The sequence below is a fragment of the Propithecus coquereli genome, unplaced genomic scaffold (assembly GCF_000956105.1).
Source record: "Propithecus coquereli isolate 6110/MARCELLA unplaced genomic scaffold, Pcoq_1.0 Scaffold30, whole genome shotgun sequence".
Lineage (NCBI taxonomy): Eukaryota > Metazoa > Chordata > Mammalia > Primates > Indriidae > Propithecus > Propithecus coquereli.
This window is the reverse complement of record NW_012148619.1, coordinates 9,509,204-9,531,177: the sequence shown is the minus strand read 5'-3', so window position 1 is coordinate 9,531,177 and position 21,974 is coordinate 9,509,204. Positions and strand designations below refer to the sequence as shown.

At 41.5% G+C, this 21,974-nt stretch overlaps 1 protein-coding gene across 9 annotated transcripts in view; it reads right to left on the bottom strand.

Annotated features, from left to right (window-relative positions):
* BDNF (brain-derived neurotrophic factor) overlaps window positions 1-20,776 on the bottom strand; it is a 57,321-nt gene extending 36,545 nt beyond the window's left edge. For 2 of the 9 annotated variants that reach the window (XM_012649556.1, XM_012649562.1), the window contains exon 1: window positions 211-294. Coding sequence is in view for 2 of the 9 variants with exons in the window: in XM_012649558.1 (XP_012505012.1) it covers window positions 213-278 (66 nt within the window). In the remaining 7 variants the exon portion in view is untranslated. Of the gene's footprint in view, window positions 1-210; window positions 295-535; window positions 879-18,210; window positions 18,439-19,068; window positions 19,502-20,131 lie in introns of those variants that run through there. The other 7 variants (XM_012649559.1, XM_012649561.1, XM_012649564.1 and 4 more) reach the window with 7 other exon arrangements.
* Between the last annotated feature and the right edge of the window lie 1,198 nt (window positions 20,777-21,974).

Below are 21,974 nucleotides of genomic sequence, written 5' to 3'. Positions count from 1 at the left end.
CTTCGAGGGGTGGTCGAGACCCAGCCCCGGGGAACCCCGCGTCCCGCACCCTCTGCGGAAACCCAGGCAGTGCGCGCTGGGGCGGGTGGGAGCGAGTGCGAATCGGACGCCCCGAGGTCTTGCTCCCCTCGTTTGCAACTCTCCCCTTCCTCCCCATCCCAGCATCCAAGTTCTGCGGGAGAGGTCGTGCGTTTCCCGGGCCACAGACACACCTCTCCGCACCTTCCCGCACGACGGAGCTTGCAAACGCGACCACACAATGAAATGGCACAGAGCATGGGGCTATTGGTTTACTCCGCTGCCTTAAACACGCCGGCTTAAACAGAGTTCGCACTGACCTCTCCAGAGTTTGCCTAATAGGAATTCAATCAAGATAATAACAGCATTTTTTATTAATGAACGCCCCCAGATAACGTTACATCAAGTTACTTGTTCCAGCCGGGAAGCCGAGGCAATGACAGACCTCACTAAAGGCACACGCTTTCTAGCAGACCAAACAGAAAAACGGAAAGAGAAAGAAAGAAAAGAAACCCACCTTTTCAGTTACTATTTGTCAAAGTAAACATCAAGGCAGCTGCTCTGGGGAAGACTTCGGCCCGAAAACTCCCAGACTCTATAATTTTTTCGCGTCCCCTTCGCTTAAAAAAGGGTGGGTGGGGGGGGGGCGAGTCTTTGGTGCCCAGTATGTACTCCTTCTGTTCTGCAGCAGAGAAGTTAAATTATTGATAGTGGAAATTGCATGGCGGAGGTAATACTCGCACCCCTTGAGCGAGGAGCTCCATTTGATCTCGGCAGAGGCAGGGAGATTTCATGCTAGCTCGCCGGCGGGGGGGAGCGGCAGCGCCAGCAGCCCTCTCCCGGTGAATGGGAAAGTGGGTGGGAGTCCACGAGAGGGCTCCACGGTGCCTTGACGTGCGCTGTCATATGATACCTCCACTGCCTCGAAATAGACACTCTAGTGCACGAATTACCAGAATCAAAATTCAGCGCATTTAAAATGATACATCTTTTATTAGAAGAGTTCCGTTCTAGGGCATTGCATGCTTTTGCAGATGTTTTCACTTCCAGCCCTAGCAAACTTACACACACATAAGCTAACCCTTTTTAATCACGATCCTAGGCAGCAAAGATAAATAAAAAGCCTCCTGCTTTAACCATAGTGGGGGGATGGGGTCGAGGGGAGAGTTGGCTCTGTTACTCCTCCACCGCTCGCCCTATCCCACCCCCGCCCGCAGCAGAAGAGCAAACTGTCTTTGGAGTTCTCATTTGCCTGTAGCCAAGACCCTTGGAGGGAATTTACATGGCTAGAGGCCAAAGGACTATTTTCAATTAGCCATTTGACGACTCCGTTAACCATCTACCCGTGTTCCTGCTTTAAAGCTGATTTTTTTTTTTTACTTACTAGTTCAACCAATTTGTACGCACTAGGAAATACCTTAAAATTTAGAATAAAGAACAAGGCAGCAGTACCGTACCTAACTCGGAGTCCCTGGATCTCCTGGAAGCATAAAAATCACCTGAGGGAGTGTTAAAATGAAGGTTCCTCCTCCTGAAATTGTGATTTAGTAAGGGGGGGAGGGCACGGTTCAGGAATTAGCGTTTTGATAAGCACCCCAAGCAATTCGGATGCAAGATATCTGAGTTCACACTTTGAGAGACACTCTCTTAAGGGGTGCAAAAATGGATATCAGATGAATCTCCCACCCACCCCACATCTGAATTCTGTAGGGAGTTTTATGTGTATGTGCATTTTTCTGTAATCTCAAAGGTGGTTTGACCTAATAATTGCCAAGACTCATGGCTGTAAGAATTTTCCTAAACACTCCAACATTAATTTTGCTAAAGGAAAAGATTTATAAACAATTTCCTTCCCTGGACCCTCTTGCGGTTATTAAGAATGTGCTGTTGAACTGAATATGTAATATTATTACATACTTAGTTCAATTTACCTAAACGTTTACAGTTAACAAAATGAGTTCACTCACATTGGCTATTTTAGAGCTTCTAAAGACGAATGACAGAAATGATTATTCCTGTTTTATAAAAGAAGAATCTGAGACTCAGTGCCAGGAAATAATTTACCCAAGTTCACACAGTTATGTACCAGGGAGGAGACTTAGTGAACTCAAGAACTCCAGCTAGAAATAACTCTGCTTCCATCCCCTCCCCCACCCCAGTAAAGGAAGCTATCTGTTCACTGGCAGTGTTATCAGAATGTGTGATCATCCAGAGCTCCTTTGCAAATTGTTGGACTAAATAGTCAAATTATTCAAATATATGCATATTCTTAGAGTATCACACATTTAGCTTTGCACCTCTGTCAACTTGACAGAGCACATGACCAATACAAACTACCCTAAAACACAGATGGTGGAATTTATTGTGGAATATTTAACATATGTGAAATATGCAGGCTAACCAGAACGCAATAAAGGTCTGAGGGCATGAAGCTGGGCTTGGCCTCTTGGAAGACCCCCTCCATTAGTTCCCAGCAGTGTAGGCTGAATGTAGACCCAATTTCTTTTAACATTGTGATACAATTTAAGAAACTAGTTTTACAAATTAAAAAAAATACTTGTACTACACCATAAGGGACTGTAGGATCCCTACTGCAAACTTTTTCTTTTATAACTTTAGGTTAACTTAAAACTGATGCTTACTTTCCAACTTTATATTTGCTTGAAAATGAGTTATATCCCTAGGTTTTTAAGCTTAATTGTAATTTACTTCCTTTCTGAAAACTACCTGGCAAGTTAACATCAGGAATCTAAGCCAGCAGTCTCAAAGATGCTCAGTTAGAAGCCACAGCAAATTTTTACCTGCTAATTTCACATTACCACGTCAGCATTTCTGCTGAAGAAAAAAGTGTTCTCATTTCCCAGACTCTGATTGGGTGGGTCTATGGCCAATCTTCTTAATCCTACTCTCCCTTGACATTATATAAATAAATGTGTGTATCTTCACTTTCCAGTGTGTGGTGCAGTTTTACTGAAGAAAAGACAGAGGAGTCAGAAATGGCAGGGAAATTTGGAAATAAAAGAAGATCAAATGCCAATTCAGATAAGCCTGATGAATCACACCTCTCAACACTTCTGAGCATTTCCAAACTTTCCGATTTGTGATTGTAGCATTACTAAAACAGTAAGAGACCAGACTTAAAACACTTACCTATTTGCCTTAAATGTATATCTAACATTCAAAACCAATCAAGCCAGGATGAACTAAAGTCATACCAGTGCCTTGCATGGAATTCTGAATATTTTATTTGTTTAACTTAGGTAGCATACAGAAATAGTTTTGGAGGTCTGAGATTAAACTTTTTACAAAAGTTTTATCTTCCTACTGGAATAAAGGGTGATGCTGATAATATAGAGCAGGCATTTCTGATTCTTCTCAAAGATTGGTCTATGATATAATTCATATGTTAGAAGCAAAGATTCCAAGTTTATGATCTGGACATTTTCTCTATCTACAAAAGGAAGAAAAGCTTCACAGCTTGAAAATACTATTTCACTTTTGTGGGACTTAAAAATTAATTTTGAATTAGTCCAAGTTTTTATTTCTTTTTGGTTATGGTCTAATACTATCCTAACCCAATGTTCTAGGAGGACAAAGGTCAGGAAGAAATGTGAATTCCCATCTATTCTTGTCAGGAAATATAAACTAATCCTCATTACTCAAGTGAGAACAGAGGCTCAATTTGACACTGACATATTTTTTCTATTAATAATTTTAATTGGCTGAGGTCAATTCTACTATCCCTGTAAGCATTTTATGTTTAATTATGTTGGTTTAAGTTTCCTAGTTACTCCTACCTTCAGTCTTCCTTGCCAAAACAAAAAGGGTTGTCTAGTTTAGTATCAAATGAATTGACCTCCAAAACTGCTGCAAATTGGAGGAAGTAATTAGCATAGGGAAAGTAGTAAGTAAACAGAAAACTCCTCTGCTGAGCAGAGTGGTAGAGATGTTTTCTAATTCATTCTGAATGATTTCAAAGGCCCAATCCAGAGTTCAACTGTGTAACTCACAATTTTCAGAATTATTCTATAAGGCCTGTTCTGACAAAAATATTAAGGAAGAAATAACTTCCCTATTGATTAGATGGTACTTTTTTCTCTATAAGCTTTTTATGAACCATAAGAATAGCTCTGTGCCATACTCATATGTGTTTAAATTGGTCAACACCTGTTACAGGAATTATGTAACTAAGCATGGCCATTAGTAGCAGACAAAGGAAGGGAGCTACAGTAAGAAAATTTTAGAAAGGCCAAGATTAGAAGAGTAGAACAAGAGGTTCAAAAACTGATCCCATCTGGGAATAATATTTAGTTGGATCAAGAAAAACAGTGCACAAACCATTAGGAAACTGCTAAGACTAACCTACAAACATATGAGAATCATCAACTTGTAACCCTCTGAGTTACCAGATTTTCCCTGAGAACAGTTAAAAATTAATACCAAAGAATAAATTTTGTTTATTTGTTGTAATATTTCTATAAGCCTGGTCAAAAGGGATGTCAGATTGAGGACTTGGGACATAAGTTAGAGCTGACAATAATAAGTGGCTGTGGTATTTGTTGGTTTTGCTAGGAAAAGAGCCATGAGAAGAATTAACAAATTTACCAAAGGGTTTCAGGACATTGCATCGGCTATAAGGAACAGATTACCTTATTTTTAAAACTCAAGTATTTAGACTGTGTGATGATTGGAGTGAGAGATTTTCTACTGCCTAATTTTATATTCCTCATGAAAAAAATGAGAAAGTTAGAAAAGTAAGCAAAAAAACAGTTTAGAAAAAAATAATCACTGAACTTCGCAAAGTCATCTTAAAGAAAGCCACACTAAGAATTTGGCCTATTATTGTGTGATTTTTATATATGAATCTACACAGTGCCTGTCTTTAGTGGTCTTTTTAACCAAGAGCCTGGGTGGGATGTGCAACTGCCTCTCTTTTCCTAGTCCTCCAGACAGCATAGGTATGGTGGGAATAAAATCCTTGATCACACACGTGTGCAGCACAGGTTAGGCTTTAGATCTGTCTAGCCTACATACAACATCATTTGGAAACATCTGAAACTCTTGACTATCTCAACTTCAATTTCCCTTCAGTTTCCCTTCATTGCATAGTTATATTCGTTCAATTGATGAAAACTTGCTGAGCACCTACTATGTGTCAGAGACGATCGTATGAGCTGTGATACAGGCAAATGAATAAGATAGATTTCAGCCCTTTAGGTACTCGTATTCTAGGGCATAAGAGTTACATTTTAATCTGTTGGGCTACTTGTGAAATTGTTAAGGGTAGGATGTTTTGTTTCATTTTCCTTTGCAGTAGCTTTGGTATAGAGGAAGGTGATGCCCCTGGTGGCCAGGGGGTAGTAGTGATGGACAAAAAACTTGTTCCCAAAGCTGGAGGCATACCCAGGGATTGCAAAGGGCCATTGTGATTGTCAGTGCCCCAGTCATTCTTGGTTAGCAGTGTTTTACAAAAGGTAGACAAAGGATAAGAAGTGGAGGGTGTGGGGGAGGGGAAGAAATGAGACAAATAATTTTTGTTTGAAGCAAATAATTTTTCGAAATATGGTAGGTAGACTTATGAAAAGATAGGTCCAGAAGGGATCTTAAGGAATTATCTCATCTTATTCATCACTTATAATCCTATCATTGAAGACCAGGAAATTAGACTACACATCCTTCTTCTGAGGACCTTTCTAGAATCCAGCAATGCTAGTGCTTGGAAGTTCCCACTTATAATGCATTTTTGTTCTTGTTGCAATTTATATCTTATTTCATTTCATCTAACCTTCATGAAGATGGGGAACAGCTGCTTACTAACCTCCTTGTGTTATTAAGTCACCACTCAGACTTTTCTCATAGCGAAAGATCAGACCTCACAACCTTTCTTCATAAACTCCAACTTTCAATCCATTAATCATTTCCCTTGGTCTACTCTGGACCTCCTCCAAGGTCTCCATATTCTTCTGAAAATGTGGAGCCACAAACCAGACATGTGTGTGATATTATCCAGGGCTCAGGAAACATGGGAGTCATGAATTATGTGAACACAGCTGTTGGGAAAAACTAAAGGGAAGATTCAATCAGATTGACAAATCCTCCCTTTGCAACTTGGAGACAGAAGTTGTTATTTAATAAAGAGATGGGTCTTCATAACAAAGTTGTATCTTTTATCTTTAGCTTTTAGATGAAACATTTTTTTTCCAAAAGAAACACATCTTGAATAGAACATTTAGCTTTCACTTTTTCCCCCCATTCAACAAAATTGTTTAAGAACAAGTGATTTTTCTGTATTCCACTTAATATCTCAAGTTGTGGACCTTTAACTGTTGGGTTGGGATAGTGCTTTCATATTCTCAGGTGTTTATATTTTGATATAATTTCTCTCAGAAGGTGAGATCTATGAAACTCTACACATTTGAAGCTTTTACTTTCTCCTAAATTGAATCATTTCTTTTCATTTTGTCTGCAAACAAAACCTAATTAGAATAAAGCAAATAAAACTAGGTTGAATCCCATAGAAGAGAATCATGCTAACCTAAATGTTAACTGGAATCAAGTTTACCTGAATATTTCACTCATCAAGTATATCTTCATTATAGCCTCACAATTCAATGCGACCAAATATTTTGGGCCTTCTAATTCTCTATAGCCCAGCTGAAGAGCATGAGATCAGCGGAAATACCATTCCCAGTACTCATGGTTATCTGTTCAGGGCATATTCAATGGTTACTGTAAAATCAATCCAATTGTCTCAAGAAGAAATTAGGCCAGATATAGAATGAAGTCAACACTCTAAAAAGAAACTGGGTAAGAGAAGAAAACATTTACTTCTTCTTCATAACATCACTTTGAGAAATTGTCAGGGGACTCTGTGACCAAAAGGGGACTAATAAAAGTATTTGCTATAAGTGGTATTTCTGAAACCTTAATCTTCCGGTGAAGGGCACAAGCATTGGTAAGTCTATTTAGACCCAAGAAAGAGTGATGCTGATGCGGATGGATAGGACAAATATAATGTTTTATAAAAGTAGAGGACAGAGAGTTGGGATGGAATGAGGAATGAATGAGAGCAGAGCCATGCATTTAAATTCAAAGACCCCATAATTGATTTTATTTTCTTTTGATAGTCACTGCTATATATGTCTTATATTTTACTGCTTGGACAGTAGTCATGACCTGGGAGAGGGGGTGGTGCGTGTGTATGTGTAGGGGGTGGGGTTGTATATGGTAAGATACCCAATTTTGGAAGTCAGATGTTGATGCTATGACTCAAGTTAAATATATTTCTGGGACACAAACTCAGACCACAGTCAGCTTTCCTCAGGTCAGTCTCCATGCTGAATTATTAGTATAAAAATGAAGACCCAATACTTCATTTATTACCACATTTCATGCCTCTCCCAAGTATAGTAAAATTTAGCATTGAGGATCTTTTATTTCATAGGTGTGTTTTCCTGAAGACCTTGGGAAGAATGAGCCAAACATATCACCCACTGACCTTTTTCATAAAAAAAAGTTCCCAGTATAAACAACTGAAATTAGCTTTGCATTGCTTATTGCATTATGTTGATACTGGATACTAACTTCAACTACCATTCTCACAAGATAAACACACTCCTATCGCATTATAACAGGATTGTGGATGTATTATAGATCATGTTATAACTACTTTGCAAGCCAAATTTCCATTGCCTTCCATTTTGTCTGCACACAAAAACTAATTAGACTAAAGTGAGTAAAAATAAGTGAATCCCATAAAGAAGAATCTTGCTAATCTATATGATGCCAATTTATCTCAAAAGTATGCAGAAGTTTGACATATTCTTGACTATTTGCTAGACTAATGTTTTTTGTAATACTACTTTTTGTTGTTGTGTTTTTGAAAATTCATATTATTTATATGAGTTTTCTCTCCATTTCTAGAAAGAGTTTATAAGATATCTAACTCACTCTTCAGTTAATTGATGTTTATAAGAGCACAAATTTAGGACAGTATTTAATAATGGAAGTTAATCATGAAAGCAGAATTATATGTATGGATGTCATATGAAGGACAAAGAAACAGCTCTAAGGAGTGTTTCTTTATAAAATGATATGGGTTAAAAAATATAAATTTTAAATTTAAACATTTTCTAAGATTTTTTGGACAAGGGATCTTAACAGATACAATTAATTTTAGAGTTCCCCCCTTATCTCTTAATCATTTTAAGGTAAACAAATCAGTTTTGTTGTTGATTTCCTGGGTGTGGGGAGGGAAACGAAAAGAATTTTGTCACTGAAAATCAAATAAAACCGTCAAATCTTAGATAGGAGAAGCAAAGAAGGAAACTCTGAAACACAAGTAATAATATAGGAATCAATGAAAACTTGAGATTTCAATTCATCTTGTTTTACCTAGTGTCTCAAGAATCATAAAGTAACCACAAGGTATTTAAGAAGTTTAAAGTATAATTAGTTTTGTCCCACCATTTTGGCAGTAATAATATCTTATTAGCATGCTCTTAAAATTTTGTTTATATTTTATTAATTAACCTAACTTTTTCACTTTATTTTGAAAACCAAGGTAATTAAAGTCTTTCACAGACTGTCCATGGTTTTCTTTTATTTTGATTATTAAGAAATAGAAGAAATATCATTGTCATGTGATATGATTTTAAGACTCAGATAGTAGTCAAGAGAAGTTAGGTCCTAATTTAAACTCTGTCACTTTCTGGCCATGTGCCCTGGGCAAGCCACTTCACTAGCCCAAGCTTGTTCACATAGCTACTAAAGTACCATACAAATGTTTACTGAGTAAATCGAGAGATCTTCACTACTGTGCACCTCAGATGCCCAATCAATAAAATGAAGTCAGTGGGCTATAAACTGTGGTTGCCAAACCTGGTGACACATTCAGACCTTCACTCAAAAAGAATAAATGGTTCAGGTGATTTCAATGTACCAGGGGAACGAGTGAACTGGATCATCTTTAAGGCAATTTTTTAAATCTAAATTTGGACTCCTTTTAGGAACTGTATATCATTTGGTAAACTTAATTTGGAACTCATGTAATTATTTCCTCTAAAGTTAGAGCTTTGAGCCAAGGTAAGGATTCATACTCTTCTATTATGTTACTTATTTATCTCCGACAAGATTTTAGGTGGACTTTTTCACACATCGAAATGTCCTTTAAGAGCATCCTTTCTGCTGAGCTGGTTTCTGAGCTCTGGGATATATCAAATACATTATGAGTTCACAGTGCTCTTCCCCGCATAAATCAGAGTGGAGGCGGGATGAGGTCTCTCCATAGACTTCTGCATCTTTGATTACTTACATGACTTTGGCAGTACTGCAAAGAGCTCTGACTTGTGCTAAGACATACCAGTATGCATCCAATCCCTCATTTAAAACCACATCTTTCTAGGAGTTGCTTTCTAGGAGGAAGATGGATGAAATGTATCAGGAAGATGCTCATGTAGATATATGACTCCCTTACGCAGACTATATCCCAGCTTAGTTTCTAGGGTTGGTATCCTGAATTCTGAGTCAGTGCAAAGACACAAAGGACCCAGACATCAATTCCTGGCATTCTCCCAAATGAGATACTATATCCAGAGAAGTTCCAAGTTTGGAGTGGAGCCTTTGGAGGAAGAACATTGAATTACACAAGGAAAGCCAATAAACATTTTAGTCCCCAGCAGGGACTGTAAGCCCTGTAATTATGTTTAAGACTGTGCTTGTCCATCCTCTTCTTCTCCATCTCTGTAAACAACATGTTAGCTTTGGAGGTTTGTCATCCACTGTGTGTCTTTGGAGAGGGCGTTCCTCATCACAGCATCTGCAGTGGTATAGCCAGTAACAGTTCGAAAAGGCAAACTTATGAAATGGCTTCTAAACATACCAAATCCTAATCTAAACAATTTATAACATTTCTTACTCAATAACTCTCAGAAGTCAACTAACTTGGAACTGCTCTAAACAAGTTAAGAAAGGAGTTAGACATCATCCATTGCGTTAATAATCTAAAGTAAGTGGAAGGAAGAAATGTGCAGGTGAAGAGTTCCAGATTCTAATCTTTCTCTTCAGTGACTACAATACTTATTTCTGGACAATTCTCTATCATGATAGTGTTTTAAGTGTGATAATTATAAAAATAATGGCTAAGATTGCACAGTAACTTGGAGATTAATTTAGTGATTAAAAGAAAGGGCTTTGGCATTAGACAGACCTAGAGTTGAGTCCAGCTTTGCCACTTATTGGCTCTGCTAATTTAGGATAGTTAATTAATTAGCTGATGCCTCAGTTTCCTCATCTTTACAATAAAAATAACAGTCCTTGCCTAGAAAGATTATTGTGAGGATTCAGTGAACTATGGAAACACAGAATGCTCGCCATAGTGGGCTCAATAAATTTATATTTTATTATTCATTTATTTGATCCTCACAAAACACTTTAACACTCCCTCCATTCTATGATTGTGAAAACTGGGCTGCAAATAGGTAGGTAACAATTAGTGACTTGAAAGTCTCTCATTAGTTAGCAAAGGTTCAAAATGATTATACATTAGCACATGTGGCAACTAACTTCGAGACTCTCAACCATCTCAAAGGGTTGTGGTTAAAACCTCTTTAGAAAATGTATGTGCAAACCATCCAAAAATGGGACCCAAATCAAATCTGGGTAGCAGCTATTAGATAGGAAGGCATGATTTTATAATGGACTTTGGAACCAGAAGTTTAGCTTTTCCACTTGAGATTTGCTGTGTTAGTTTAGGCAAGTTACTTAAACTCTCTGAGCTCTGGTTTTTTAAATCTATCTCCAAGAGTTCCTTTGAGGATTAAATAATATATGTCAAATACAAAACAAATAACTTAGCACTGGATGAATACAAAATAAATTTTATCCTACCTCATTGTAATTTGCATATACCTTCTCACGGTGTAGTAATGACAAACACAAAGAGTTTTGATAGTCCATGGAGTTAGTGAGATCATATCAGGAATCTGAGGCAATGCTCACTGAGTTAATGACCAGAGTCTGAATTTTTTATCTTTTTCAACAGAGTTATGAATTTCTAGGGCAGTGGGGTTGTGCTGGTGACACTAAGGATAAACTTCAGAGTAATAGCAAGTTCAGCCAATATAAATATGCTTACCACACCCTAGCCATCTCATCATTTGTTCTTTTCCCCACTTGGCAGCTTGTCTAATGGCAAAAGTGAATTTTACAAATTTTCTTCCTACGCCAATTTCCTTTTGCCAGGAAGGAAAACCCAGTGGCTAATGTTGTCATTGACTAAATGAACATTTCTGAATTTATGCTGTGTTAATAAGTGCTTCCCATGTGTTCTGTTGTCAAATATGTGTGGGAAATGTTACGCAGTAGGATTTACAGACTTTACCACCTATAGAAGTCACAGACACCTTCGTATCACATAATAGTTGTTACAGATATTTCAAAAGACATTGATGCTTATGACTACTTCAAAACTATAGTATTTACCTTGCTGTTAGATCTTATTTATGCATTAAAAAGTACATATATTACTATGTCACATAATATGCTATTTAAAAATATTTTTATAACTATGTGTCAATGTAATTGGCTTCCTTTATAATCTTATACTTTTTATTTTATTTCGCTTAGAAACATATTTCTGAGAAGGGTTTACATAGGCTTTACCAGACTACCAAAAGAGTGGAGTCTATGGCACAAAAGTGATTACAAGCCCTATATTAATTCAATATACTGTCAAGGATAATAACAACAGAACAATTCTTAAACATTGATTATGGAAGTTTTGGGGCAGAAAGGAGCCCTTGGTGGAGGAGGAAGGTGGAAGCAGAAGAAATCATTCTTTCCTACTAAAGTAACGATAATAATAATGAGCTGGAAGGTAGATATCAGTCTCAAGGGACAAATGGCCTTAAGGAATACTCACAGAAAGGACACTGCAATTCCAGAGCCCTTGTACAATTTTAACCCTATCTTGGTTTCCCTTTTTATTTCTGTACTCAATTTTCTCCACATTCCCTATCTCTTCCCCATTCATGCACCCTGCAATGTCCTATCCCAAAGCCTTTGGATGTTATGGAGCCTTTCTGCAATCACCTAATTTGGGTATTTCTTCCCACAGCAGCCTTATTACTTAGGGATAGTAGGTGGTTGATATATTTCCACAAAGCCGGAGATAAATCAGTTCTAACTCCTTCTGGTACTGATGAGTAAGGGGTTTAGCATCTTCTGAGGGAATTTCCAGATACTATAGCATTATAACATGTACTCTGAGCACAGATATCTCAGAGCATTTTCTGCTGTTTAGGGCAATTGTTGGATTCCATTTCCCCGCGTGAGAAGGTTTTGGAGTGCACTTAACATTCACTCAGAGGTTAAAAACATTGGCAAAGTACTTTCTATTTCCTGTAGTGGTCCAGAAAATGCCCACAAGTGGTCAAAATGTCCCATATAAGCTACATATTTCTCCCTGCTTCAGGCTGAATTGTTAAATTCCGAGGTCACATGTTGCTAAACTGCTGGTTTTTAGAAACTAGCCTTTAAAGATTTTTTTAATTTTAAAATTAATGCTTTGGAATATTTTTTGCCATTTGTCTAAAATAGAATTCAAGAATGATGTCTGTCATCCCTAGTGCATCAGAAGTTATTTTAAATATGGCATCTTTATAAAAGTCAATAGCTGCCTCATCAAAGGGCAATCATGTCTAGTGTGGGTGGCTTTGCCAATTGTTTTTGAACTACTGCAGCAATTTAGCCAATCCCAGGGAATGGCTTGCAGTCTTTCTACACCCACATTTTTTCTTAATTATCTCCACCAGGCTGAGTTAGCTAAGGACAGATCTATAGCATTTCCTGGATGTCAAAATGCCCACACACCTTCTGCACTCCCTGGGCTACCCACTTTCTTTCACGTTTTCTTTTGGCTGGTCCACCTAATTATCTATTATCATGTGTATTTAATGCATTTTTCATGAGACCCAGGCAATTTCAGGATGTGATATCTTTGATTTTAAAAGGAAATGACCTGAAAAATCAGAACTTCTGTTTTCACAAAGAAAATAAGCATTAAATATGATGGCAGGTCTTCCATCACATCACCCCTTTAAAAACATAATCTGCAAAAGTTCGAGATCATTGTTCAAATTAAAACTATCCAAGTCATCATTCTTCATAAAACGATAGGCTTAATACCTAGATTCCTTCTATACTGGGTTCAAATAAGTTACTTTGGTTTTTCATAATGTACTTCTTAACAAGTTAAAATCGGTGGTACCCAAAATTGTAAATCATCAAAGGTTAGGGTAACTTAAGCCTTAATTCTCACCATGAAATAGTTATCAACTATATCTTTTATATCACTCAAACCTGGAGCTGAAATGGAATTTAGAGGTTATCCTGAGAACATCCTCTTTGTTTTATGTGTGAAGAAACAGACTGGAGATCAACAGTGACTGACTGGCTTTTCTAGCTACTGACAACTAGTTGGGAGTAAAGCTTGAACTCAGGCATTTTAATCTAATTTACTGTGTTCTGTTGAAAAAGGTTAAGAATCCAGAAGTCCTTCCCCTTCTAGGGATCAGAACACTTTCTATGAGGCCTGCAGAATTTTAGGACCAGTCTTTGTCTCTATGGTACAGGCTCCACCAAGATAGGGACCATTCAGTCTTGCTCACTGCTCAATCTCCAGATTCCAACACAGTTTCTGGCACATAATAGGTTGTCAATTAATATTAAATACTTATAGAATAAAATTAGGAATTGAGCATCTCTATACAAAGTATACCTTTGGACAAATTGTGAAATGGCCGGTCAAGCTCATGATCCACATAAGTATCAGAATATCTACCAAGATAATTGAGCACCCAGGTGTCCAAGACTGGGATGAAATTCCAGAGGGTTGAAAGAAAACAAGCCAGCATGAATTCATGCATCAGATATGGGCTGGGCTAACTGACCTCTGAGAACCTTCCCAGCCCTCAGATTCTATAATTCACAAGTAAAAGTAATGTACTTCTTGGCTTCGGTACTTCCTATTCTCTGTGTGTGTTTTTTGGGGAATTAGCAACTATGACTTAGATGGCGTGTCAGCTACAGGAAGTTTCTTGCTCTCTTTGCACCTACAACTGTGGGAGAGGGAAAGAATGGCTCAGTAAGGGAAGGCCATAAGCCGGTTAACACTTTGTATCAGGCCCGCAGAATTTTGGAAACTATTTGTAGATAATGTTTTTTATTTAATTAAATAAATCAAAATAGGAGAAATAATGCATACAGCCCCCTTAGATGCCATAATGGGGTTTGAGGCAGCATGGTCTAGAGAGGAACAAACACACATTTCCTTGAAGTTTGAAGAAATAGATTTTGAGTCAGTCTTTACCTCTTACTGGCAGTATGGTCTTGGACGACTCTGCACCTTAGTTTCCTCATCTGTAAAAAGTGATTGATGATTTCTACCCTACATGATCGATAAGGAAATTAAATGAAGAAACCTTTAAAGAGCTGTCAAAACACTATATCAATATAAAGTACCGTCCCTAGGAAGTAAAAATGAAGTCTGCACTATAGTAGAAAGAATTCCTTACAGGATTCTTCTGTTGGAAAGCAAGCAAGCAAGAAAGTCCACCTGAATTTAAAAGACAACTCAGAATGAACACTCCAAAAATCGTCAAATGAAAGTGGAGGCAAGAATAAAAGAATTCAATATTTCTATCTCTGCACTATGGTGTTTGGTGGGGTTTTAATCTTTAAGGAACATGTATATCTTTCTCAAGAGACACTTGTTACAGCAGCAGCTCTAAACTCCAAAGTAAAAGAAGAAAGATTTCATATTTTTGAAATTATGGTCATGGTTAAGCCAAAGGGAGAGAAAAAAAATTGCTTTTATTTTTTAAGAATTTAATGTTTCTCCTCTGAAGGCACCCCTCTCATTTCTATAGCACTCAATAATGGTAAGCTTTCACTAAATGCTAATGTTTATTTTTATTATAAAGTACTATGCTTTGTTCTTTACAAAGATTATGGCATGTAAATTTAAGAGACTCATTGCTTGTTAAATTCCCACTAGAAAATACACAGAGACACACGCCCATACACACACACACACACACACACACACACACACACACAGCAGTAGCAGATCAGCAGAGAAAGACATCAGCCAAAGAAAGATAATTTGAGATACTTCTGAGGTAGCAGTTGTAAAATTAAAATAGGCAACTCATTAAATTATCCATAGAGTGAAAAGAAAGCTACAAAAATAGATATTTTTCTGGCAAGTCAGTGCTTTTCAGAACAAATTTAGTTTTTAGCAGAGTTTTAAAATCAGATGATATCAGTTCATATTCATTGGGATTATTTAAATGGTTAGATTAGTTTGTCCTTACTAAAAGCAAAGAATAGCTTTACTGGCCTTTGATAGAAGTATATTTAATAAAAAAATATGCTCGGTTAGACATCATTTTAACTGACAGATTGTAAGCAATATGATTGAGTGAATGTCATTTGTGCAAGTTGGAGTCTGGTCCCAAAATCACAGAATTGAAAAATAAAACCCTTGTGTAAGTCATGCTTTAATGCTGATTTTCTCTCATTTCTATTTGTTGGCTTTGCGACTGATTATTTATTTTGTGATCATCCAGTCCCTTGCCTTCTCTCTCTCACTGCCTGATTTTGGAATGATGTTTCTTACTAAAGCTTCCCCTAGAGGACAGGCCAGGAAAAGGAAAGAAACTAAATTCACCAGCTTCTCTTTTTATTAAGAATTTAGATCAGAGATTTGATAGGGAAAGAGTCTGGCAAATGAAAAAGGAAGCTTGTGTATGTTGATTTTAGATCTTTTTAAAGCCTTCTTTCCAATTTATGCTGAGAGACAATTGACAATATTTTGTAAGCCAACTAATCACTGGCTTTTCAAATCCCCATTTACTGCCTTGAGCATACAAATAAGATGATGTTTTTAAATAACTAGTACTCTGGTTCAATCAAATGAAAATACTGCATACAAAGAGAATGTCATAATGATACCTCTCATTTATGGAGTGCCTGCTTCCCAGTTTGCAAAGCCCTTTCAGACATTCTCTTCTATTCTCCAAAAATTGCTGTGTTGTAGGTCTTACTATCAATGACACTGAAAAAGCTATGGGAAGGATGCACATATTTTAATCTGAATCAATACTGATATATTCCATTGGGGGAGCTAGACCAAGCTAAAATCTCACATATAGCAATATTAATATGCAAGAATAGGGGGTACAAAAGTAGGCTAGGTTACTGTTAATTTTTTAAGGTTAAAAATTCTCTCTCTCTTCTTCCTTTCTTTCCCTCTCCTCTCTATCACCTTCTAATTTTCTGACTGATTCCAAATAGGACAAGTGAAATTTTTTGCCTTCATGCTAAAAAGCTCTATGTAAATACGTATAAATAGTGAATGTCAGGTGCACTATGCTTAAAGTGACATCCATTTCCACAACACTTTAGGCAAAACCATTTCATCTTGAGAGAGAGAGAGAGAGGAGAGAGAGAGAGGAGAGAGAGAGAGAGAGAGGAGAGAGAGAGGATGACGTGACACTTTTGAGGTTTATTTAAGTTGTTAAAGATCTCGAGGTTTATTTAAGTTGTTAAAGATCTCGAGGTTACAAGAATTAGACTGTTGAGCATTTTTCCTCCTTGTCTCCCAGAGACACGAAATGTACAATTTTCTCGGTTCAATTGTCAGATAAATTGGCAAGTCGACTAAAAGGATAATATTCCCTTAACGATGCATTCATTTGAAGCCCTAGCAACTGTATTAGGCAGCAGGGAGCATTCGCTAGCAAGGCATGGCGCGAGGAGAGGGAATTCTGCAATTTAGAGTGACAGATGATTTTTTTCTCATCCATCAAGCTGCCTCAAAACGTCACAATATTTACACCTCTTCCTTGGTGAATTAGAATCCAGAGACAAGCAGACAGGAAAAAAAAAAAAAAATCCGACCAGTTTCCGCTTGACTGGGAAAAGCAAGCGTTGCACCTTTAAATTCTGCCCCTCCATTCCCCGTTCCCCTCCTTCCCGGGATTTTGCAATAAATCTCCTAGTTCTGCGTTCAGCCCTGCAGATCCGTATTTAAAACAGCACCATCTGGGAAGGGTGGGTGGCGATGGTGATGCGGGAGCCTTGGAGTTCCTTTGCAGCACGCTTGGAATTGCATCAGACTGATCAGAAATCCCCCCGCCCCCAAGCCCTGCCCCTCCCGCCACGTTCCCCTCCCTGCCCCGCCCCTCTCCTCCCTTCGCGTAGATCTGACTGAGAAAACGACTGGATCTCAGAACAATCTGTGCCCCATTCGCTGCAGGCTTGCTCCGTAAACCCTGCCCTACGCTCCCTTTGTGTGCCGAGCAGCCTATCACCGTCATCTGATCCTAGTGCCTGTTTTTTTTTTCCCCCTTCTAAATTTCCACAATATCCTCGCGTCGCCTATGAATCCATCCTTTCCACCTGCGCAGAGTTGGGATTCTTCCTTTCGTTTGGAAAAACAGTGGAGTCTGGAGTTTCGGAAATAGGTTTTCCCCTGCGTTCCCCTCACCCCTACCCCAAGCCCTCACCTCTTAATTAAGAAGGGCTGAAGCGGGGAGGAGTCCAGAACGGCCAAGCCCTGGGGCGAAAACTGCCGCCGGGCACTGCTCAGTGGCCGGAACAAAGGGCCCGGGAAGGGGGTGGGGGTGTGGGTTCTAGGAGTGGAGGGAGGCTGGTGGCCCCCGCCCAGGGGCGCGCAAGTCTCCGGGCTCCCCGAGGAGAGGCAAGAGGACAACGCAGCAGCGCGCTCGGGCCTTTCGTGGTGCCCCGGGGGCGCAGGCGGAGGCGGGGAAGGCGGAACGAAAGGCTGGGCTGCTCCGAGCCGCTTCCATCTCACTCGCCAAGCCCCCCACCTCCGCCCTTCCCCAGCCCCCGGCCCACCCGGGTGGAGGTGGCCGCAGCTCCGCGGCTAGCCGGCCGCCCTCCACCCCCGCCTCAGGACGCAACCTCGCCCTGGCAGGGCGGTCTGCACGCCCAGCTGGTTGGTGGCTCTGTCCAGCCGCCGCACGGAGCTACGAGTATTCTTCTCCACCGCCTCCAGCCAACCAGGCCCCCTCCCCCGGCCCGCTCCCTGGCTCTTCGGTCCGGAAAGGACCTTCTACTCCCAAGCGGAGGCCCCCCTTTCCCTGAGTTACCCCGACTGACTCGGACCTGGGCTCAGTGAGGCATCCGGCCCGGCGGGGGAGCGGAGCGCGGTCTCGGCAGCTCCCCTTCCCTTGAGAAAGCGGGAGCCCTCTAAGCCAGCGCCCAAAACTCGCGGGGAGGGAGGCCAGAAAGAAAAAAACCCAGAAAGAAACATCCAGCGAGGAGCGAGGGAGACGGAGAGGAAGAGATAGAATGAGGGAGGGATGGAGGCAGGAGGAGGGGGCGGGGTGGAAGAAGGGGGGGCGGGAAGGAGGGAAGGAGGGGGAAAGAGAGGGAGGGAGGAATACAGAGAGAATGAATCCTTCTCACTAGAAGAGCTGAAATTACCTTAATTCATTTTGTGTTGGGGATTTAGCTTTACCTCCTTCCCTCTCCGCAACCTCCACCTCCCTTTCCCCACCGCACACCACCTCCACCGCCACCGCCTGATTCTAAATGGTACAAAGTCAAATTTTAGGAAATCGAATGTTGTGCAAAAGCTTCATAATTAGTAATGAATCTACTGTACACACACCACACATAGACAGACAGACACACACACACCAGCAAAGAGAACGGAAAAGAGGGAGGTGAAGGGGAGAAAAAGAGAGAGAAATCTTACATTTGAATCAGACATTTGCAGGTCCAAGTTAACTAAACTCATTATATCCGCAGGAAGACTGAAGGTTTTTTTTTTTTTTTTCCTCTCTCGCTTTGCCCCAGGGTTCTCACCTAGGGCAATTCAAACTGAGCAAATATCAAGAAACAACCCCCTCTCATGCTCTCCTTCTACCTCCTCCCCTCCACCACTCGTCCTCTCCGGAAGATCTAGTATCAAAATAGCTCAGGAATTGGGGAGCAGGGGGTCCCCGCCCCGGTGCTTACCTTCTTTGCGGCTTACACCACCCCGGTGGCTAGATCCTGGAGATAAACACTTGCATTTCCCAAAGTTAACCCAGTATACCAACCCGGAGCTTGCCAAGAGTCTATTCCAGCCTACACCGCTAGGAAGCCAACTTCAGCGAGCTCAATGAGGGGACAAAACTGGGGCTCGTTTTCCAAACGCTCCGCTCCAAAATCTGACTCTCTCTCCAGCCCCGATCTCGGTGTGAGCCGAACCTCAGAAAAGACGCTTTTTAAGGGCGACACGGGACTGGCTTTACCTCTGGGCCAAGGAGGCTACCTGGGGTACCGCCACCTCGGACAAATCCGTTGGCTCTGTCCAAGGTGCTGAATGGACTCCAAACGCCCCGATTACACACCCGGCACAGCAGGAGGAAAAGGCTAAAAAATCTCTAATTAAGTGATACTTGATATTGCTCTAGACGGTTTCTTCCACTTCCTTACGTTTTGTCACGTGCGGATGGCTTTGCCAAAGCCATCCTGTTAATAGTTGATCACATGTTGATGAGACCCTTTTCTTCTATGAGAGGATTACCCATTTCATTACCGGTGATATGCACTTCTGACTTATTTCTCTCCCCCAACCCCACCCCCATCTGCACCTAAACTCCCAGCCTCTACCCCACCCTTACCCCCACCCCACCCCCTAACCCCAAGCTCTAACAGAATTCTTGTTTTTAGATGGAAATTAACCCCCTTGCGAATGTCAATTACATGCCCACATATAAATCATAGAATATGCTCATACATTATACGCATAAAGGCAAAGAATGGAATGCAAGACCGCTGAGAGACAAGCATCAGCCTTGAACAGCCAATATAACACACCCCCTCCAGCTCCAAGTTTGTTCCACGCAGTTCCACATTGCTGTGTTAAATCTCAAATGATTCCAATTAAAGTTGCACTGTGTAAAAACCCGATTCCCCTGGCCTGAGTAGCTGCTGTTCTTTAGCGTGTGAAGTGCTAGGAAGAGCCGTGATATGCCCGTTGTTAAGCAACATGTCAAGATTTTTCAATTATAATGCACGGTTTATTGCTACTCACCATTGTGCCTTTGCTGTCCTGGAGACTCAAGTGTCTTAAAATCTCGTCTCCCCAACAGATGCTGGAAGGTAATGTGTCTTGTTTGAAGTCATCATGTGAGAAGTTCGGCTTTGCTCAGTGGATCGCCCACCACTTGGTGTGACTTATGAATCTAATAACCCTTTGCAATATCCGCAAGCTTAAAACTCTCAACCACCTTGGCGACTACAGAAGACAAAGCAACTGGCACCGATGTTGAAAAACCTATAGATTTACGCAAACGCCCTCACTCCGACAGACACGTTTCCTTTTGAGTTCTTACGTGATTCTAATGAATGAGCGAGGTTACCAATGATTGCCCAACTGTCCTGCTATATAGCGGGTGGTTCCTGAGGCTGCCTTCTAACCGCCCGTCACTGGGTCCTGGCACAGAAAGTTCCCAGAGAAAGTGAGGAGTTTCAAGGTCCCCCCCTAAAAATAACCCAGCCTGCACACCGCTCCCTTGCCCACTGCTCAGGTCACACCTGGGGCTCTGGCAAAGCTGAGTTCGGCTCGGGAGATTTCCCTGTCGTCAGGTAAGAAAATCTTCGCCTTGTCAGGCTAGGGCGGGAAGACCGCTGGGGAACTTGTTGCTTATCAGCGCCAGCAGGCTACCGCTTTAATAATAATCCCAGAAAAGCGCAGCGGGTAGGGGGCGGGGGGGCGGCAAAGACGACGACTATCCGTGCTGTTTACGTGACCAACTCACTGTGACTCCCTTGGTAAAAAGGAAACTTCTTAGAAAAGTTCGTGCCCCTCCCCCTCCCCCCATCATGACTAAGGGTCTCCAGCCGATGAGGTCGTGAGCGATGATCAAATGGGAGCTGGGGGGCTGGGCGGCGGGGGGAGGTAAGTGACTTGTCCTTGGGCACAACTGCATGCGTCGAAGCGCGCATCAGCCCGGCAACTTTCCCTTTTCCTCTTAGGGACTGATGACTAGGCGAGAGGCACCAGGGCGAGCCACTAGTTGCCCACAGGAACCTGTGTAAGCCGAGCTCTCGAGCGGCTGAGTTGAACGAAGTTATGACTGCGTGTGCTCTAATGGGTTATGGCTTCTCCAATGTGAGTTAGCAGCCGCGGTGCGCAGCGAGGTCGGCATGGCGAGCCGCGGAGAGCGGAGCCGCGGGCAGAGGCAGGGAGGGGAGGCGCCGCGGCAGGCTCGGAGCTCGGCGTCCGCGCGGTGCTTCTTCCCCGAGCCGCTTCCGCAGCATCCGGGGGCTGCCCCGCCGCCGGGGTGCCTGGATGAGAGCGGCGGGGAACCGCAGCCGAGCGCGCGAGGAGCCGGGGCTGGGACTGCGAGCATCGGGAGGGGCTCTCCCAGGAAGCCCCGCGGTTAGCGCCCGCGCTTCCCCACCAGTGGCTGCGCAGGCTGGGGAGTGGAGAGGTCACGTGTTGGCGGAAAGTAACTTGGAAGGGAAAGGATGAACTTCGAGAGGAAGAAAAAATGCAAAATAAAACAAACCACTCCCCGCCCCAGTGTGTAAAATGAAGGGAAAGGCGGGCGGGGGTGGGGGAGGGGCGCCGCTCTTCGCCGAAGACCTGGAGAGAACTCTGGAAATCTCAGGAAATAAGCGATAACTCGAGCGTTGGCAACGTCCCCCAGCCTAGGGAGGCGCTAACTCAAGGTATCTTTCCACTGAAGCTGCCCTTTGCCTACCCCCTAGTCAACGCCTGTACAGCCAGCGCAGGAACCGAGCTTGCTTGTACACCAGTTGTTATGGAGATGCCCGTCGCTCCGAGGAGCGCTACTGCCCTGGGAAGTCCCCAGACGCATTTCTGGTTTCTTCGTTTTGGCACTGACTCCATGATATTACTCTTCAACCAG